This window comes from Delphinus delphis, chromosome 1 (genome assembly GCF_949987515.2).
Source record: "Delphinus delphis chromosome 1, mDelDel1.2, whole genome shotgun sequence".
NCBI classification, from domain to species: domain Eukaryota; kingdom Metazoa; phylum Chordata; class Mammalia; order Artiodactyla; family Delphinidae; genus Delphinus; species Delphinus delphis.
Window position 1 is genome coordinate 15,828,336 of NC_082683.1, and position 16,663 is coordinate 15,844,998.

The following is a 16,663-nucleotide window of genomic DNA, read 5'->3' on the forward strand; positions in this document are numbered from 1 at the left end:
TTGCTTCTCCATCCCCACCCACCACCCTTCACCCCTGTGAGTGAGTGCTGCATCAGACACCTAAAACTGCATCAGTCAGGAGATTCCTGGATCAGAATCCTCTGCACTTTTGATTCTGGCAGCTGTTAAAAACTCAATATAACACAGAATCAAGTTGCTTCTTCCAACTGAGGGTTCCCAGGCAGAGCCTGCAGCCAGACCCTGACACTTTTCAGGCCGCATCTCTGATGACAGCTGCTGTCATACGCCTGTCACAAGACTTTCAGGATTTTGTTCTTTGAGAACAGCTTTCCACCCCTGTGCAGTGGGCTCATGTAGTGGGATCCTGTATTGTGTTCAACTACATTCTGAAGAAGAGTTTTTTATTGCTATGGACAATTTTGTTCTTGTGCATCACAAGTCTTCCCAAGTCTCTTAATGTGAATACTTCTTCAGGGATGGAAGCTAGAAGAACTCTTTGGTTAGCCAGATACAAAATACAAGACTGCTTATTTGGGAGCAGCATGGCTTTCTTCATAATACATTTTGTAGGGTGATGGCCTACAAACAATTGAAATGGAAAGCCACCTGTAGAGACTACAATTTCATCAAAGAAGAAAAAAAACAAAGCACGGTACAGCACTCCAATATCTGTCGGAGAAACAGAGGCCCAAACCACAGCTCGTTTTATACTCACCAGAATGGCTTGAGTGAAGTTGACGTTGGGAAAAATGTGATTTTCACACATGGTATTGGTTTGGTTTTAGACCCCACACCCACTTTTTAAAAAGTGTAATTTAGCTTTGGTTTCTTTCATTTTTTAAAAGACACCTTTGGGTTTCTTAAGCACTGGCAGCAATGATGATTTTAAAAATCAGTGGTAGTGGTAGTATCAAATTGAATTAGTGCCCCTAATCCAAATACATAGAGTGGAACACGTGGTTATTTAAAATAATGCTGTTAGGTTTGTTCCTACCATGAATGCATTTCTAGTTGGTGTTGGAAAGAAGCATCCCCTGGACTTCAGAGAAGCTCTCCCACCCAAGCACAAGTGTCCTCCTTTACCCACAAAGTAGCTTGTCTTTTCCAACTGCAGACACACAGGCAGGTAGGCAGGCAGGCAGGCAGGCAGGCAGACAGACAGATAGACAGACAGACAGACACACACACACACACACACACACACACACACACACACACACACACACTCTCTCTCTCTCACTCTCTCTCCTACTTCAGAAGTGATTTTGATTAGACAGCGAGAAGGCAGACAGCACCTCCCAGAGATGGGCGCACATGCAGCAGCTGTCAAAAGGAGAAGTCACTTTACTTTCTTTTAAACTTGCAATGTTTGTCTTTATTTTGTTCTTTATATTTTGAAAGTGAAAAGAAATAGTATTGAGTCAATTTCTTTTTGTTTTTTTAAATATTTGTTCTATGTATTTACAAGCCTTAAAGTTGCTCTAAAGATTTCAAAAGTATTAAGAGTACTTTTCCCAGGGTAGCACTTTTTTTTAAAACAATTCTTGGAGTTCTCTGGTCCACAGCATTTCCTTCTGTTCCAAGGTTATGTATGTTTTGATTACTATTTTGATTTTTTTATTTTCTGAAGCAAGCTGAGAGGCAGGCAGAAAGATTTGATGCCAAAAAAAAAAAAAAAAATCTTTCTTACCTTGTTCACCCCAAACCTTCTTAAATCTGGACTAAATACTATGCTTTAAAACAAACGTGAGGTGCATCTGAAGGGGAGGGAAATTTATTTCTCTGCTTTTCTATTATACAAGTTGTTTACAGAAACTGCAAATTAAAAAATTACACTGGCATTTGCAGTCCTTAAAATAAATTAAAAGTTCTCAACTTTTTTTTTTTTTTGCTAAACAGATGTTTTTTTTTTAAAGTATGAGTCCTCGTTTAAAAAGAAAAGATTAAAACAGAAAATACTTTCTATAAATAATACATGTATTTTGGTTTTAGTGCTCCCGCCCTCAGGTTTGAAGTTTACTTTTTTCCAGTACCTTTTTCCTCCATGATCACCTTTCTTTCTCTTTCCCCTCTCCCACTCGTGCACACGTGGGGGTTTCTGCGAGAATTGGCCTTGCTGCACTGTGATTGGCGAAGACGTGACACTTTTTATAAAAATACTTAAATTGTTTCTTTTGTTTCATTTTGTGTATTTGAAGTTTTAGTTATCCTCAGACTCCTCTTCTGCTTCCCGCAGCCATGTGAAGAATGCTGTGACGGATTTCAGGGCCACACCCTTCCCATTCTGCTCTGCGGGGTCCTTGCTGCTTTCCCATTTGTAGAAGGCATCCTCAGAGATCACCTCCTCGTCATACAGGCAATCAAAAAACATCCGTAGCAAATCTGCAAGGAGGTGAAAATAAACCATCAATTCTGGGGGCACTGTAGCTGCGAGAAGACCGTATTTCCAAGCAGTGAATGGGTGCACATGAACTCCCCAGGATAAGAGCATCCATGACACTTCATCACACCCCCTCTTGATAGCATAAGAGCAAAACCATTTGTCTAAAGAATGGGAAAAATTTAAGCAGTCTAAACTGTTTCCTATTCCTATTATTTTGTTCAATTTGAACTATTTTCTGATATTGCTGAGTTGTTTGATATCATGTAGTTTTCACCCTAAACACTTAAAAATTAAATACAAGAATACTTTTCTTTTTTACTTTCTTCTTTATACATTTTGTTTGAAATTTTACAATAAAAATATATTATTTTTACAAATTTTGAGAGGAAAAGGCAGAATGTACTTTCGCCCCCTCTAATGTTGTTTTCAAAATGAAAAGAGTAATAATTCATATGAAAAAAATGGGTAAAAACTATCTCATCTGGATTTTATCCAGTGAAACGATAGTTGTTGGTTATTGTTTTCAATGCCCAGATGATCTGGGCAATTTTAATCCTCTGTTTTGCTCTCACAGTGGAAACTTAGCTTATATTACTGTTCAAAAAAGAGAGATTTATAGATAGAATGTCTCTTTGGTTACACCCTGAGGATTGTTTCAGTCTTTTCCTTTATTTCCCAGAGGGATTTAACAGCACTAGCCAAGAAGGAAAACTCTGAAAAAGCTACAACCTAAGGAAATGCCAAAGAACTACTTCAGTGCTATCTCTAAAATAGCCAAGTATCTACTATCCACTTTCACAAGTTTCAACTGAATTTTCAAGATTTAATACAATTCAGTTAATTTACCAGCATCACTAAGACCCTGGTGTTCAGGTTACCTTATTTGTCTGGTTAGCCAGTATTAATCATAACTCTTAACTGAAAATTAGTCTAAACTGCCTTAATGTCTTTGTTGGGTATCTGAGGATTCTGAAGAGTATCATCCTCTTTCATTATTAAGACCTGTGTCAAACAAGGTGAAAAACTGTACTGCACATATGCTAATGCCAAGATGCCCTAGACCTGCGTTGTCCAATGGGGTAGCCACTAACCACACGTGGCTATTTACATTTAAATTAAATGAAATTTATTTCCTCAGTCACAGTAGCCACATTTAAGTGCTCAACGGACATATGTGGCTCATGGTTACCATACTGCATGACAGAGATACATTTCCATCATTGCAGAGAGTCTATTAGACAGACCTGCCCTAGAATGAGGATTAAATCTCTAATACAAACTAGTGTTCTTGTTATCATTTTCTCATAAAAGTCAAACACTTAAAAACGTTCAGGTCTATTAAAGTTATTGGTTATCTGAGTTTTTGTAATTAGTGATTCTTCTATTATCCACTGTTCAAGCCCATCCAACCATCTCTTATGTCTTGGCCTGGATAAATCTCACCCTCTGGTTGGGTTAATTGTAGCAAGAGGTAAACTTACTGGCAGGTTGATCAAGTTTTACTATTGATGCTTGTAGTGCATAAAGTGCTTGCAGTTCCTTCTCCGTATCTGAGTCTAGGTACTTGATTAAGATCGGCACTCTCTGCTTGATAACAGCAGTGTCTACTCGGAAGGTAGAACAGTCGGCTGGAGGTGATACAAGAACTGAGCATTAACACACAGAGCCATTTTCAATTTTCTGAGTTGATAAGACACACATGACTCTGCAAGGAAAGAGGAAGCAAGGGGGTCCAAGGCAAAGATTTTGAAACCCAAAATTTTCTGAAATTCTTAATGGGATATTCTCCCTGAAACAAACAAAAATATAGAGGGGGGCGCAGATATATTTAGAGTGCTGGGTTCCCTCAAGAGCAGCATACTCAGTCCTTTAACTTTAATCGTAATGAAACAGGGACAGTGGTTTCATAACATTTCAAACTACAAAAGGAATTAGAAAGGAAATTAAAGTGATAGTTCATATAAAATCTTTTCACAAGGGTAAAAGAATTAGAACCATTTTATTATTACTATCAGGATGAGGACTAACTGACAGTGGCAAACAACACATTTAATCTGAGCCTTCTGAGGGAAAGGCACAGTAAAAAAAGGGCTAAGAAGAGCATGCTCAGGGCCTAGAAGCACGAGTGGTTTTTCGTTTTTGTTTTTTAGCTTTATTGATCTTTGCTATTGTTTTCTTTGTTTCTATTTCATTTATTTCTGCTCTGATCTTTATGATTTCTTTCCTTCTACTAACTTTGGGTTTTGTTTGTTCTTCTTTCTCTCGTTCCTTTAGGTGTAAGATTAGATGGTTTATTTGAGATTTTTCTTGTTTCTTGAGGTAGGATTGTATTGCTATAAACTTCCCTCTTAAAACTGCTTTTGCTGCATCCCACAGGTTTTGGGATCGTCGTGTTTTCGTTGTCATTTGTCTCTAGGTATTTTTTGATTTCCTCTTTGATTTCTTCAATGATCTTTGGTTATTTAGTAACGTATTATTTAACCTCTATGTGTTTGTGTTTTTTATGTTTTTTTCCCTGTAACTGACTTCTAATCTCATAGCATTGTGGTCAGAAAAGTTGCTCGATATGATTTCAATTTTCTTAAATTTACCAAGGCTTGATTTGTGACCCAAGATGTGATCTATCCTGGAGAATGTACCGTGTGCACTTGAGAAGAAAGTGTAATCTGCTGTTTTCGGATGGAATCTCCTATAAATATCAATTAAATCTATCTGAGCTATTGTGTCATTTAAAGCCTGTGTTTCCTTATTAATTTTCTGTCTGGATGATCTGTCCATTGGTTTAGGTGAGGTGTTAAAGTCCCCCGCTATTATTGTGTTACTGTTGATTTCCTCTTCTACAGCTGTTAGCAGTTGCCTTATGTATTGAGCCCTTGAACATTATGTGGTGTCCTTGTCTCTTGTAACATTCTTTATTTTAAAGTCTGTTTTATCTGATATGAGTATTGCTACTCCAGCTTTCTTTTGATGTCCATTTGCATGGAATATCTTTTTCCATCCCCTCACCTTCAGTCTGTATGTGTCCCTAGGTCTGAAGTGGGTCTCTTGTAGACAGCATATAGATGGGTCTTGTTTTTGTATCCATTCAGCAAACCTGTGTCTTTTGGTTGGAGCATTTAATCCATTCACATTTAAGGTAATTATGGATATGTATGTTCCTATTACCATCTTCTCAATTGTTTCGGGTTTGTTTTTGTAGGTCCTTTTCTTCTTTTGTGTTTCCCACTTAGAGAAGTTCCTTTAGCATTTGTTGTAGAGCTGGTTTGGTGGTGCTGAATTCTCTTAGCTTTTGCTTGTCTGTAAAGTTTTTGATTTCTCCATCGAATCTGAATGAGATCCTTGCCGGGTAGAGTAATCTTGGTTGTAGGTTCTTCCCTTTCATCACTTTACATATGTCATGCCACTCCCTTCTGGCTTGTAGAGTTTCTGTTGAGAAATCAATTGTTAACCTTACGGGAGTTCACTTGTATGTTATCTGTCATTTTTCCCTTGTGGCTTTCAATCATTTTTGTTTGTCTTTAATTTTTGTCAATTTGATTACTATGCGTCTCGGTGTGTTTCTCCTTGGGTTTATCCTGCCTGGGACTGTCTGCGCTTCCTGGACTTGGGTGGCTATTTCCTTTTCCATGTTAGGGAAGTTTTCGACTATAACCTCTTCAAATATTTTCTCGGGTCCTTTCTCTCTTCTCCTTCTGGGACCCCTATAATGCGAATGTTGTTACATTTAATGCTATCCCAGAGATCTCTTAGGCTGTCTTCATTTCTTTTCATTCTTTTTTCTTTATTCTGTTCCGTGGCAGTGAATTCCACCATTCTGTCTTCCAGGTCTCTTATCCGTTCTTCTGTCTCAGTTACTGTGCTATTGATTCCTTCTAGTGTATTTTTCATTTCAGTTATTGTATTGTTCATCTCTGTTTGTTTGTCTTTAATTCTTCTAGGTGTTTGTTCTTTAATTCTTCTAGGTCTTTGTTAAACATTTCTTGCATCTTCTCGATCTTTGCCTCCATCCTTTTTCCGAGGTTCTGGATCATCTTCGCTATCAAAATTCTGAATTCTTTTTCTGGAAGGTTGCCTATCTCCACTTCATTTAGTTGTTTTTCTGGGGTTTTATCTTGTTCTTTCAACTGGTACATAGTCCTCTGCCTTTTCATCTTGTCTATCTTTCTGTGAATGTGGTTTTCATTCCACAGGCTGCAGAACTGTAGTTCTTCTTGCTTCTGCTGTCTGCCCTCTAGTGGATGAGACTATCTAAGAGGCTTGTGCAAGCTTAAGCCTGCAGTTTTATTTCCTCTGTAAGTTAGCACCGGGACACAATCTTGTTTTTAAAAGCAGCTTCTATACTTTACAACTCTGATATTAAAACACCAAAGTCTTATGGTTCTATAGATACTGAAAATTATTTTAAAAATTTTAATGAAGACTTTCCACTTAGCTTGTTATTTTCCTTGGTAAAGAACTAACATTGAAAAAACATTCATCTGAAAAAACATTCATCTTAGAGAAAATCTTAAACTCTGAAGCTATCTCTATAATGATAAAGACAGACCTGAAATTCTGAACAACTTTTGAGCTGACAGATTTCTTTTTTTTTTCTACTTCAGTGACAGAAATGTGGATTTCTATCTGAGACTAAGTGGATGATCTCATCAAGTACTGTTAAAAACTATATGCAGCTTGGAACATTTAGGTTTTCTACCAATCTGAATCCTATCCACCTATGTCTTATCATATAAGGTCAACATAAAGCAGGAGAAATAATTGCTATTTTCTTTCCTCATATATGTATTTACATATAATGACTTTCCTGTTGAGATTAGCCCTTCATTGATATCAAATAAGAATATTCAAACTGTTCTTTAGAACTCTTCAATGCAAGACAGGAGGCTTTGAATGTTGGAGGTGAAAAGTAAAGGAAAAGTCACATGTAGCGGAGTATAAAACAACCCAAGGATCATGCACCAACTTCCTGCTGAACTGAGGAACACAAGGCATGCAGCAACTGCTCACATCTGGGCTCTCTGCAGGCAGAGCAGCTATTCATCCCCCTGCCCGAGACAGCCAGGCATTCCAGACAGACATGGTATCCATTTGGCACAGAAACTGAGCTTTACAGGGCAAGTTTGGAGGGCAATATAAACTCTGACCCATATCATCTCATCAGTAGTTGACATACGGGGGATTTCAGGTGTTAAGAGCTGCCTTCAGAAATATTACTTACCTATAATAGCTGCTTTACAAACAGCTGTCATTAAAGCTCTAAGGAATGTAGGTGAACTCATCTGGCTTTCATCTAGGTTAGCCTGGAATCAAAAGTAAATAGAATAGTTAAAGGTACCCTTGCACACCAGAGAAATTATTTTCCCCTAAACCTGGCTTTGTCTGGCCCTAAGGGCAGACGGGATCATGCTCAACTTTCTTGTAAAAATTAGTCTTCTAATTCACCAGAAAATACTGGGGCTATCGCCAGTTCTGTCCGAAAATGCTCTCAGTAGCAGTATTTCATTTTCAGAGAGCTTACTATCCCCTATCCTTTGCTCATTCAGTTAAACAGTGCTGTGTACTATATACATTCAGAAACGTAACCATTTAAAAGCATTTTCCATTCTCAATAAATAAGGCATACTAAGATGATCTATCCAAATCTATAAAGTTGAAAGAACAACTACACCACAACCACGCAGTATTTTAAAGCCTACTTTGCTCAGTAGTGTGCAACTATGTCTAGATGTACTAACACTGCTTTCTCATCTTAATTTTAATGTGACTTGGAGGTTAATTTCAAGCATTACCTCAAACAAACTCTTCAGGTGGTGGTGAGAAAACTATTACTCTTTTCTAAGGATGGTAAAAAAATGTATTTAGAGATAAGGTAAATAGAGTAAATGGGCCCCCAATTTATTTTTTAGTTTCTCTTAGGATCTTATCTTTTTGCTATAAAACACTATACTAGTATGGACACCAAGGGGGGAAAGTCGGGGGGTGGAGGGGTGGGATGAATTGGGAGATTGGGATTGATATATATGCACTGATGTGTATAAAACAGATAACTAACAAGAACGTGCTGTATAAAAATAAAATAAATTAAAATTCAAAGAAAAAACCCCACTATACTAAACCAGATGACTAGCAAAAGGAAAAGACAAACAAAAGCGGCCATTTTCTAGGCAGGTATTTCAAATATTTTCCAGAGTTTATGCTCCTTATGCCTGTGAACAGAATTCATGCTTCTCTCAGCTTCTTTTAATAGCATAACATAGTATTTTCTACTGAAAGAATCAGCCTTAAAATGACTGGCTAGGAAAGAATTAAAGATGTCATTTTAAACGTTATGTGTTAGAAAGCTAAGAATTTCAAAGATATTTAGAGATCAGTTTAACGTTTATGAATTCCAGAACTGACACAGATTAACCAGCAGGTCTCTCTTTGTTGAATACCTAACCTTGCACATCACCTGGGAGGAACTGGCGGCTTCCTGAGAGCAGAATTAAGAGTGGTTAACAAGTCAGATGGCCGGCTCTGCGGGACACTGGCAGAGCTGAACACAGAGGGCCGTGATACCTTTTGTTACCGATCTTTTCCCACAGGACAGAAACATGTGGTGGCACTGCTGACAGCTAAGGCTGAGGATAGGGTGGGGCAAGAACTATGCATAAAAGATTTCATGATGATTTATGTGTTATAGCCAGTTGCTGGTATACCTCTTTAAAAAATAAACAGGCTGAAGCCAAAGCTGGTCTAGCCCCAGAAATTACTTCTGCAAAGTCTGAACAATTATTTTTGAAGAATAAATGAGAGAATAAAAACAGACCATTACTTTTTGGCCCAACAATACTTTATAAACATGTTGTAGAGCTATTTCAACTGAATGTCATTTGAAATCCCCAAGGATTAGACTTCAAGCGGAGTCTGAGAAAAATAAACAAATTAGCTAAATGTGATTAGATAATAAATAACACTTCCAAACCATCTGACTGTTTCTTCTGTTTTAAAGAAACAAATTGCATATTTCTTCTACCAAATAGCCACATACTGTAATTCTAACATTCAAGAATAGAAAAGACACGAAGAAAAGTATCAAGAAACACTAAAGATTAAGCAAAGATGTTAACAAAAATGCACAGAACAATAAGGAAGATGGGTCTGCTAATTGGAATTGATGAGCGAAATCAGATTATTATATAGTACCAGTATCACACACAGAGCAACGAACACCTTATATGTATTGTCAGCTCAGTGACCATTATGTTTTTCTCTTCTTGCTCCTTTTTTAAAAGTCACCTTTGTTAGGTATAATTTACATTCAGTAAAATTTACCCTTCATCTTCTATTTAAGGAGAATAATTGTTGGTCTGGACTAGGCAGAATAAATACTAATATTTAAAAAATGAGGCCCAACATGGATGAAGAGGTAAAAACAGCATCATTTTGCAATACATGAGAAATAGAATAAAAGACCAAACTGCTGAAATCTATGAAAAATCATGGAGAAGGAGAATGATGTTAAGTATGCAAACATTGACCTGACTTTTAAAACATAAAAGAAGGTGTCTGGGGCTTCCCTGGTGGCGCAGTGGTTGAGAGTCCGCCTGCCGATGCAGGGAACACGGGTTCATGCCCCAGTCCGGGAAGATCCCACATGCCGCGGAGTGGCTGGGCCCATGAGCCATGGCCGCTGAGCCTGCGCGCCCGGAGCCTGTGCTCCACAATGGGAGAGGCCACGACAGTGAGAGTCCCATGTATTGCAAAAAAAAAAAAAAAAAAAGAAGGTGTCTGATGTCAACAATATACCGGAAAGCCTGATGCTGATTCTATGCTAAAATCTATAACAAACTATCATATGAATGGTTTAAAAGTCTTAGAGCGGAAAGAGATGGTTATGTTAAGAGGAATAAATACATACATGAAAAACAAGTCATGCTAAACTAAACTTCTTTCCTTTTCTGATACAATCAGTATACGGTAGCTCAGATGGATACAGCCTTCACTTTTCTAGACTTTAGCAAGGCATTTGACAAATTATCTAATAAGAGATATCCCCTTATGGACAAGACGAAAAGGTGAACTAGACATTAGAATGATGTGAAATAATAAACAAGTTAATAGCTGAAATGTCCACAGGGGTGGGGTGCGATGTGGTCCTGAAAAGTATGCTGCTTTATCCTTGGTCCTACCCCATTCACACATTTTACCCATAACTCGAATGAGGACAAAGTTGACATATTAATGAAATGCAAGGAGGATACAAAGTGAAAAAGATGGCAAGCAAAATTTATGACCAAGTCAGAATCTAAAATGTCCTGACAAGACTAAAAAAAAAACTGTCTAATTTAAGAAGATAAATGTAAACAGAATTAAATTATTAAGGGACTTACCCGGTGGCACACTGGATAAGCCTCCACGCTCCCAATGCAGGGGGCCAGGGTTCGATCCCTGGTCAGGGAACTAGATCATACATGCATGCTGCAACTAAGAGTCTGCATGTCTGCATGCCACAACTAAGGAGCCGGTGAGCCGCAAATAAAGAGTCTGCCCACCTGCTGCAACTAAGACCCAGTGCAACCCAAATAAATAAATTAAATAAATAACTATTTAACAAAAAGAAATGAATTTTTAAAACACCATTTTGGTTCAAAACCAAATGCATAAGTTTGGGATGGGAGAGGTGACTAACCTGTAGAATATAAAAGAATGGGTACTACAAGACTGAAAGAGCAAGGAGACCTTCAAGATGGCGGAGGAGTAAGACGTGGAGATCACCTTCCTCCCCACAAATACATCAGAAATACATCTACATGAGGAACAACTCCTACAGGACACCTACTGAACGCTGGCAAAAGACCTCAGACTTCCCAAAAGGCAAGAAACTCCCCAGGTACCTGGGTAGGGCAAAAGAAAAAAGAATAAACAGAGACAAAAGAATAGGGACAGGACCTGCACCTCTAGGAGGGAGCTGTGAAGGCGGAAAAGTTTCCACGCACTAGGAAGTCCCTTCACTGGCGGAGATGGGGGGAGGGGGGTGAGGCAGGGGGGAAGCTTCGGGGCCACAGAGGAGAGTGCAGCAACAGCATTAGTCCTCTCCACCAGGAAGCCTATGCAACCCACTGAACCATCCTTAGCCACTGGGGACAGACACCAAAAACAGTGGGAACCACAAACCTGCAGCCTGCGAAAAGGAGACCCTAAACACAGTAAGTTAAGCGCAAAATGAGAAGACAGAGAAACACACAGCAGATGAAGAAGCAAGGTAAAAACCCACCAGACCAAACAAATGAAGAGAAAATAGGCAGTCTACCTGAAAAAGAATTCAGAGCAATAATAGTAAAGATGATCCAAAATCTTGGAAATAGAATGGAGAAAATATAAGAAACGTTTAACAAGGACCTAGAAGAACTAAAGAGCAAACACACAATGATGAACAACACAATAAATGAAATTTAAAATTCTCTAGAAGGAATCAATAGCAGAATAACTGAGGCAGAAGAACAGATAAGTGACCTGGAAGATAAAATAGTGGAAATAACTACCGCAGAGCACAATAAAGAAAAAAGAATGAAAAGAATTTGAGAACAGTCTCATTGACCTCTGGGACAACATTAAACGCACCAACATTTGAATTATAGGGGTCCCAGAAGAAGAGAAAAAGAAAGGGACTGAGAAAATATTTGAAGAGATTATAGTTGAAAACTTCCCTAATATGGGAAAGGAAATAGTCAATCAAGTCCAGGAAGCAGAGTCCCATACAGGATAAATCCAAGGAGAAACATGCCAAGACACACATATTAATCAAACTATCAAAAATTAAATACAAAGAAAAAATATTAAAAGCAGCAAGAGAAAAACAACAAATAACATACAAGGGAATCCCCATAAGGTTAACAGCTGATCTTTTAGCAGAAACTCAGCAAGCCAGAAGGGAGTGGCAGCACATATTTAAAGTAATGAAAGGGAAGAACATACAACCAAGATTACTCTACCCAGCAAGGATCACATTCAGACTCGATGGAGAAATTAAAACCTTCACAGACAAACAAAAGCTAAGAGAATTCAGCATCACCAAACCAGCTCTACAACAAATGCTTTAGCTAGGCAGGAAACACAAGAGGAGGAAAAGACCTACAATAACAAACCCAAAACAATTAAGAAAATGGTAATAGGAACATACATATCGATAATTACCTTAAGTGTAAATGGATTAAATACTCCAACCAAAAGACATAGACTGGCTGAACAGATACAAAAACAACACCCGTATATATGCTGTGTACAAGAGACCCACTTCAGACCTAGGGACACATACAGACTGAAAGTGAGGGGATGGAAAAAGATATTCCATGCAAACAGAAATAAGAGAAAGCTGGAGAAGCAATTCTCACATCAGACAAAATAGACTTTAAAACAAAGACTATTACAAGAGACAAAGAAGGACACTAAATAGTGAACAAGGGATCAATCCAAGAAGAAGATAAAACAATTGTAAATATTTATGCACCCAACTTAGAAGCACCTCAATACATAAGGCAAATGCTAATAACCATAAAAGGGGAAATCGTTAAAGTCGTGTTAAAGTCGGGGACTTTAACACCCCACTTTCACCAATGGACAGATCATCCAAAATGAAAATAAATAAGGAAACACAAGCTTTAAATAATACATTAAACAAGATAGACTTAATTGATATTTATAGGACATTCCACCCAAAACCAACAGAATACACTTTCTTCTCAAGTGCTCATGGAACATTCTCCAGGATAGATCATATCTTGGGTCACAAATCAAGCCTTGGTAAATTTAAGAAAACTGAAATCGTATCAAGTACCTTTTCCAGCCACAACGCTATGAGACAAGATATCAACTGCAGGAAAAAAATCTGTAAAAAAATACAAACACATGGAGGCTAAACAACACACTACTTAATAACGAAGAGATCACTGAAGAAATCAAAGAGAAAATCAAAAACTACCTAGAGACAAATGACAATGAAAACATGATGACCCCAAATCTATGGGATGCAGCAAAAGCAGTTCTAAGTGGAAAGTTTATAGCAATAAAATCCTACCTCAAGAAATATCTCAAATAAACAACCTAACCTTACACCTAAAGCAATCAGAGAAAGAAGAACAAAACCACCCCAAAGTTAGCAGAAGGAAAGAAATCATAAAGATCAAAGCAGAAATAAACGGAAAAGAAATGAAGGAAACAATAGCAAAGATCAATAAAACTAAAAGCTGGTTGTTTGAGAAGATAAACAAAATTGATAAACCATTAGCCAGACTCATCAAGAAAAAAAGGGAGAAGACTCTAATCAATACAATTAGAAATGAAAAAGGAGAAGTAACAACTGACACTACAGAAATACAAAGGATCATGAGAGATTATTACAAGCAACTATATGCCAATAAAATGGACAACCTGGAAGAAATGGACAAATTCTTAGAAAAGCACAAACTTCAGAGACTGCACCAGGAAGAAATAGAAAATATAAACAGACCAATCACAAGCACTGAAATTGAAACTGTGATTAAAAATCTTCCAACAAACAAAAGCCCAGGACCAGATGGCTTCACAGGCAAATTCTATCAAACATTTAGAGAAGAGCTAACACCTATCCTTCTCAAACCCTTCCAAAATATAGCAGAGGGAGGAACACTCCCCAACTCATTCTACGAGGCCACCATCACCCTGACACCAAAACCAGACAAAGATGTCACAAAGAAAGAAAACTACAGGCCAATATCACTGATGAACATAGATGCAAAAATCCTCAACAAAATACTAGCAAACAGAATCCAACAGCACATTAAAAGGATCATACACCATGATCAAGTGGGGTTTATCCCAGGAATGCAAGTATTCTTCAATATATGCAAATCAATCAATGTGATAAATCATATTTACAAACTGAAGGAAAAAACCATATGATCATCTCAAGAGATGCAGAAAAAGCTTTCAACAAAATTCAACACCCATTGATGATAAAAACCCTCCAGAAAGTAGGCATAGAGGGAACCTACCTCAACATCATAAAGACCATATATGACAAACCCACAGCCAACATCATTCTCAATGGTGAAAAACTGAAACCATTTCCACTAAGATCAGGAATAAGACAAGGTTGTCCACTCTCACCACTATTAAAATTCAACATAGTTGGGCTTCCCTGGTGGCGCAGTGGTTGAGAGTCCACCTGCCGATGCAGGCGACACAGGTTTGTGTCCCGGTCCAGGAAAATCCCACATGCCACGGAACGGCTGGGCCCGTGAGCCACGGCCGCTGGGCCTGCGCATCCGGAGCCTGTGCTCCGCAACGGGAGAGGCCACAACAGTGAGAAGCCTGTGTACCGCAAAAAAAAAAAAAAAAAAAAATTCAACATAGTTTTTAAAGTTTTAGCCACAGCAATCAGAGAAGAAAAAGAAATGAAAGGAATCCAAACGGGAAAAGAAGTAAAGCTGTTACTGTTTGCAGATGACATGATACTATACATAGAGAATCCTAAAGATGCTCCCAGAAAACTACTAGAGCTAATCAACGAATCTCGTAAAGTAGCAGGATACAAAATTAATGCACAGAAATCTCTTGCATTCCTATACACTAATGATGAAAAATCTGAAAGAGAAATTAAGGAAACACTCCCATTTACCACTGCAACAAAAAGAATAAAATACCTAGGAATATACCTACATAAGGAGACAAAAGACCTGTATGCGGAAAACTATAAGACACTGATGAAAGAAATTAAAGATGATACAAACAGATGCAGAGATACACCATGTTCTTGGATTGGAAGAATCAATACTGTGAAAATGACTATACTACCCAAAGCAATCTAAAGATTCAATGGAATCCCTATCAAACTACCAATGGCATTTTTCATAGAACTAGAGCAAAAAATTTTACAATTTGTATGGAAACACTAAAGACCCCCAATAGCCAAAGCAATCTTGAGAAAGAAACACAGAGCTGGAGGAATCAGGTTCCCTGACTTCAGACTATACTACAAAGCTACAGTAATCAAGACAGTATGGTACTGGCACAAAAACAGAAAGATAGATCAATGGAACAGGATAGAAAGCCCAGAGATAAACCCACACACATATGGTCACCTTATCTTTGATAAAGGAGGCAAGAATATAGAATGGAGAAAAGACAGCCTCTTCAATAAGTGGTGCTGGGAACACTGGACAGCTACATGTAAAACAATGAAATTAGAACACTCCCTAACACCATACACAAAAATAAACTCAAAATGGATTAAAGACCTAAATGTAAGGCCAGACACTATCAAACTCTTAGAGGAAAGCACAGGCAGAACTCTCTATGACATAAATCTCAGCAAGATCCTTTCTGACCCATCTCCTAGAGAAATGGAAATAAAAACAAAAATAAACAAATGGGACGTAATGAGACTTAAATCTTTTGCACAGCAAAGGAAACCTTAAACAAGACAAAAAGACAACCTTCAGAATAGAAGAAAATATTTGCAAATGAAGCAACTGACAAAAGATTAACCTCCAAAATTTACAAGCAGCTCATGCAACTCAATATCAAAAGTACAAACAACCCAATCCAAAAATGGGCAGACCTAAATACACATTTCTCCAAAGAAGATATACAGCTCGCCAACAAACACATGAAAGAATGCTCAACATCACTAATCATTAGAGAAATGCAAATCAATACTACAATGAGGTATCACCTCACACCAGTCAGAATGGCCATCATCAAAAAATCTACAGACAACAAATGCTAGAGAGGGTGTGGAGAAAAGGGAACCCTCTTACACTGTTGGTGGGAATGTAAATTGATACAGCCACTATGGAGAACAGTATGGAGGTTCCTTAAAAAACTAAAAATAGAACTACCATACGACCGAGGAATCCCACTACTGGGCATATACCCTGAGAAAACCATAATTCAAAAAGAGTCATGTACCACAATGTTCATTGCAGCTCTATTTACAATAGCCAGGACATGGAAGCAACCTAAGTGTCCATCGACAGATGAATGGATAAAGAAGATGTGGCACATATATACAATGGAATATTACTCAGCCATAAAAAGAAACAAAATTGAGTTATTTATAGTGAGGTGGATGGACCTAGAGTCTGTCGTACAGAGTGAAGTAAGACAGAAAGAGAAAAACAAATACCGTATGCTAACACATATATATGGAATCTTAAAAAAAAAAAAAGTTATGAAGAACCAAGGGGTAGGACTGGAATAAAGACGCAGATGTAGAAAATGGACTTGAGGACACGGGGAGGGGGAAGGGGAAGCTGGGATGAAGTGAGAGAGTGGCATGGACATATACAGACTCCCAAA

The 16,663-nt window shown here is 38.0% G+C and overlaps 1 protein-coding gene across 7 annotated transcripts in view; it reads right to left on the reverse strand.

The window, feature by feature from the left end:
• Positions 1–1,319: 1,319 nt before the first annotated feature.
• EIF4G3 (eukaryotic translation initiation factor 4 gamma 3) overlaps positions 1,320–16,663 on the reverse strand; it is a 368,147-nt gene continuing 352,803 nt past the window's right edge. For all 7 annotated transcript variants that reach the window (XM_060015631.1, XM_060015609.1, XM_060015626.1 and 4 more), the window contains 3 exons: positions 7,563–7,644; positions 3,826–3,972; positions 1,320–2,343 (listed from right to left, as the gene is read on the reverse strand). In XM_060015631.1, coding sequence (XP_059871614.1) covers positions 2,162–2,343; positions 3,826–3,972; positions 7,563–7,644 — 411 coding nt within the window. In that variant the 3' untranslated portion in view covers positions 1,320–2,161. The remainder of the gene's footprint in view (positions 2,344–3,825; positions 3,973–7,562; positions 7,645–16,663) is intronic.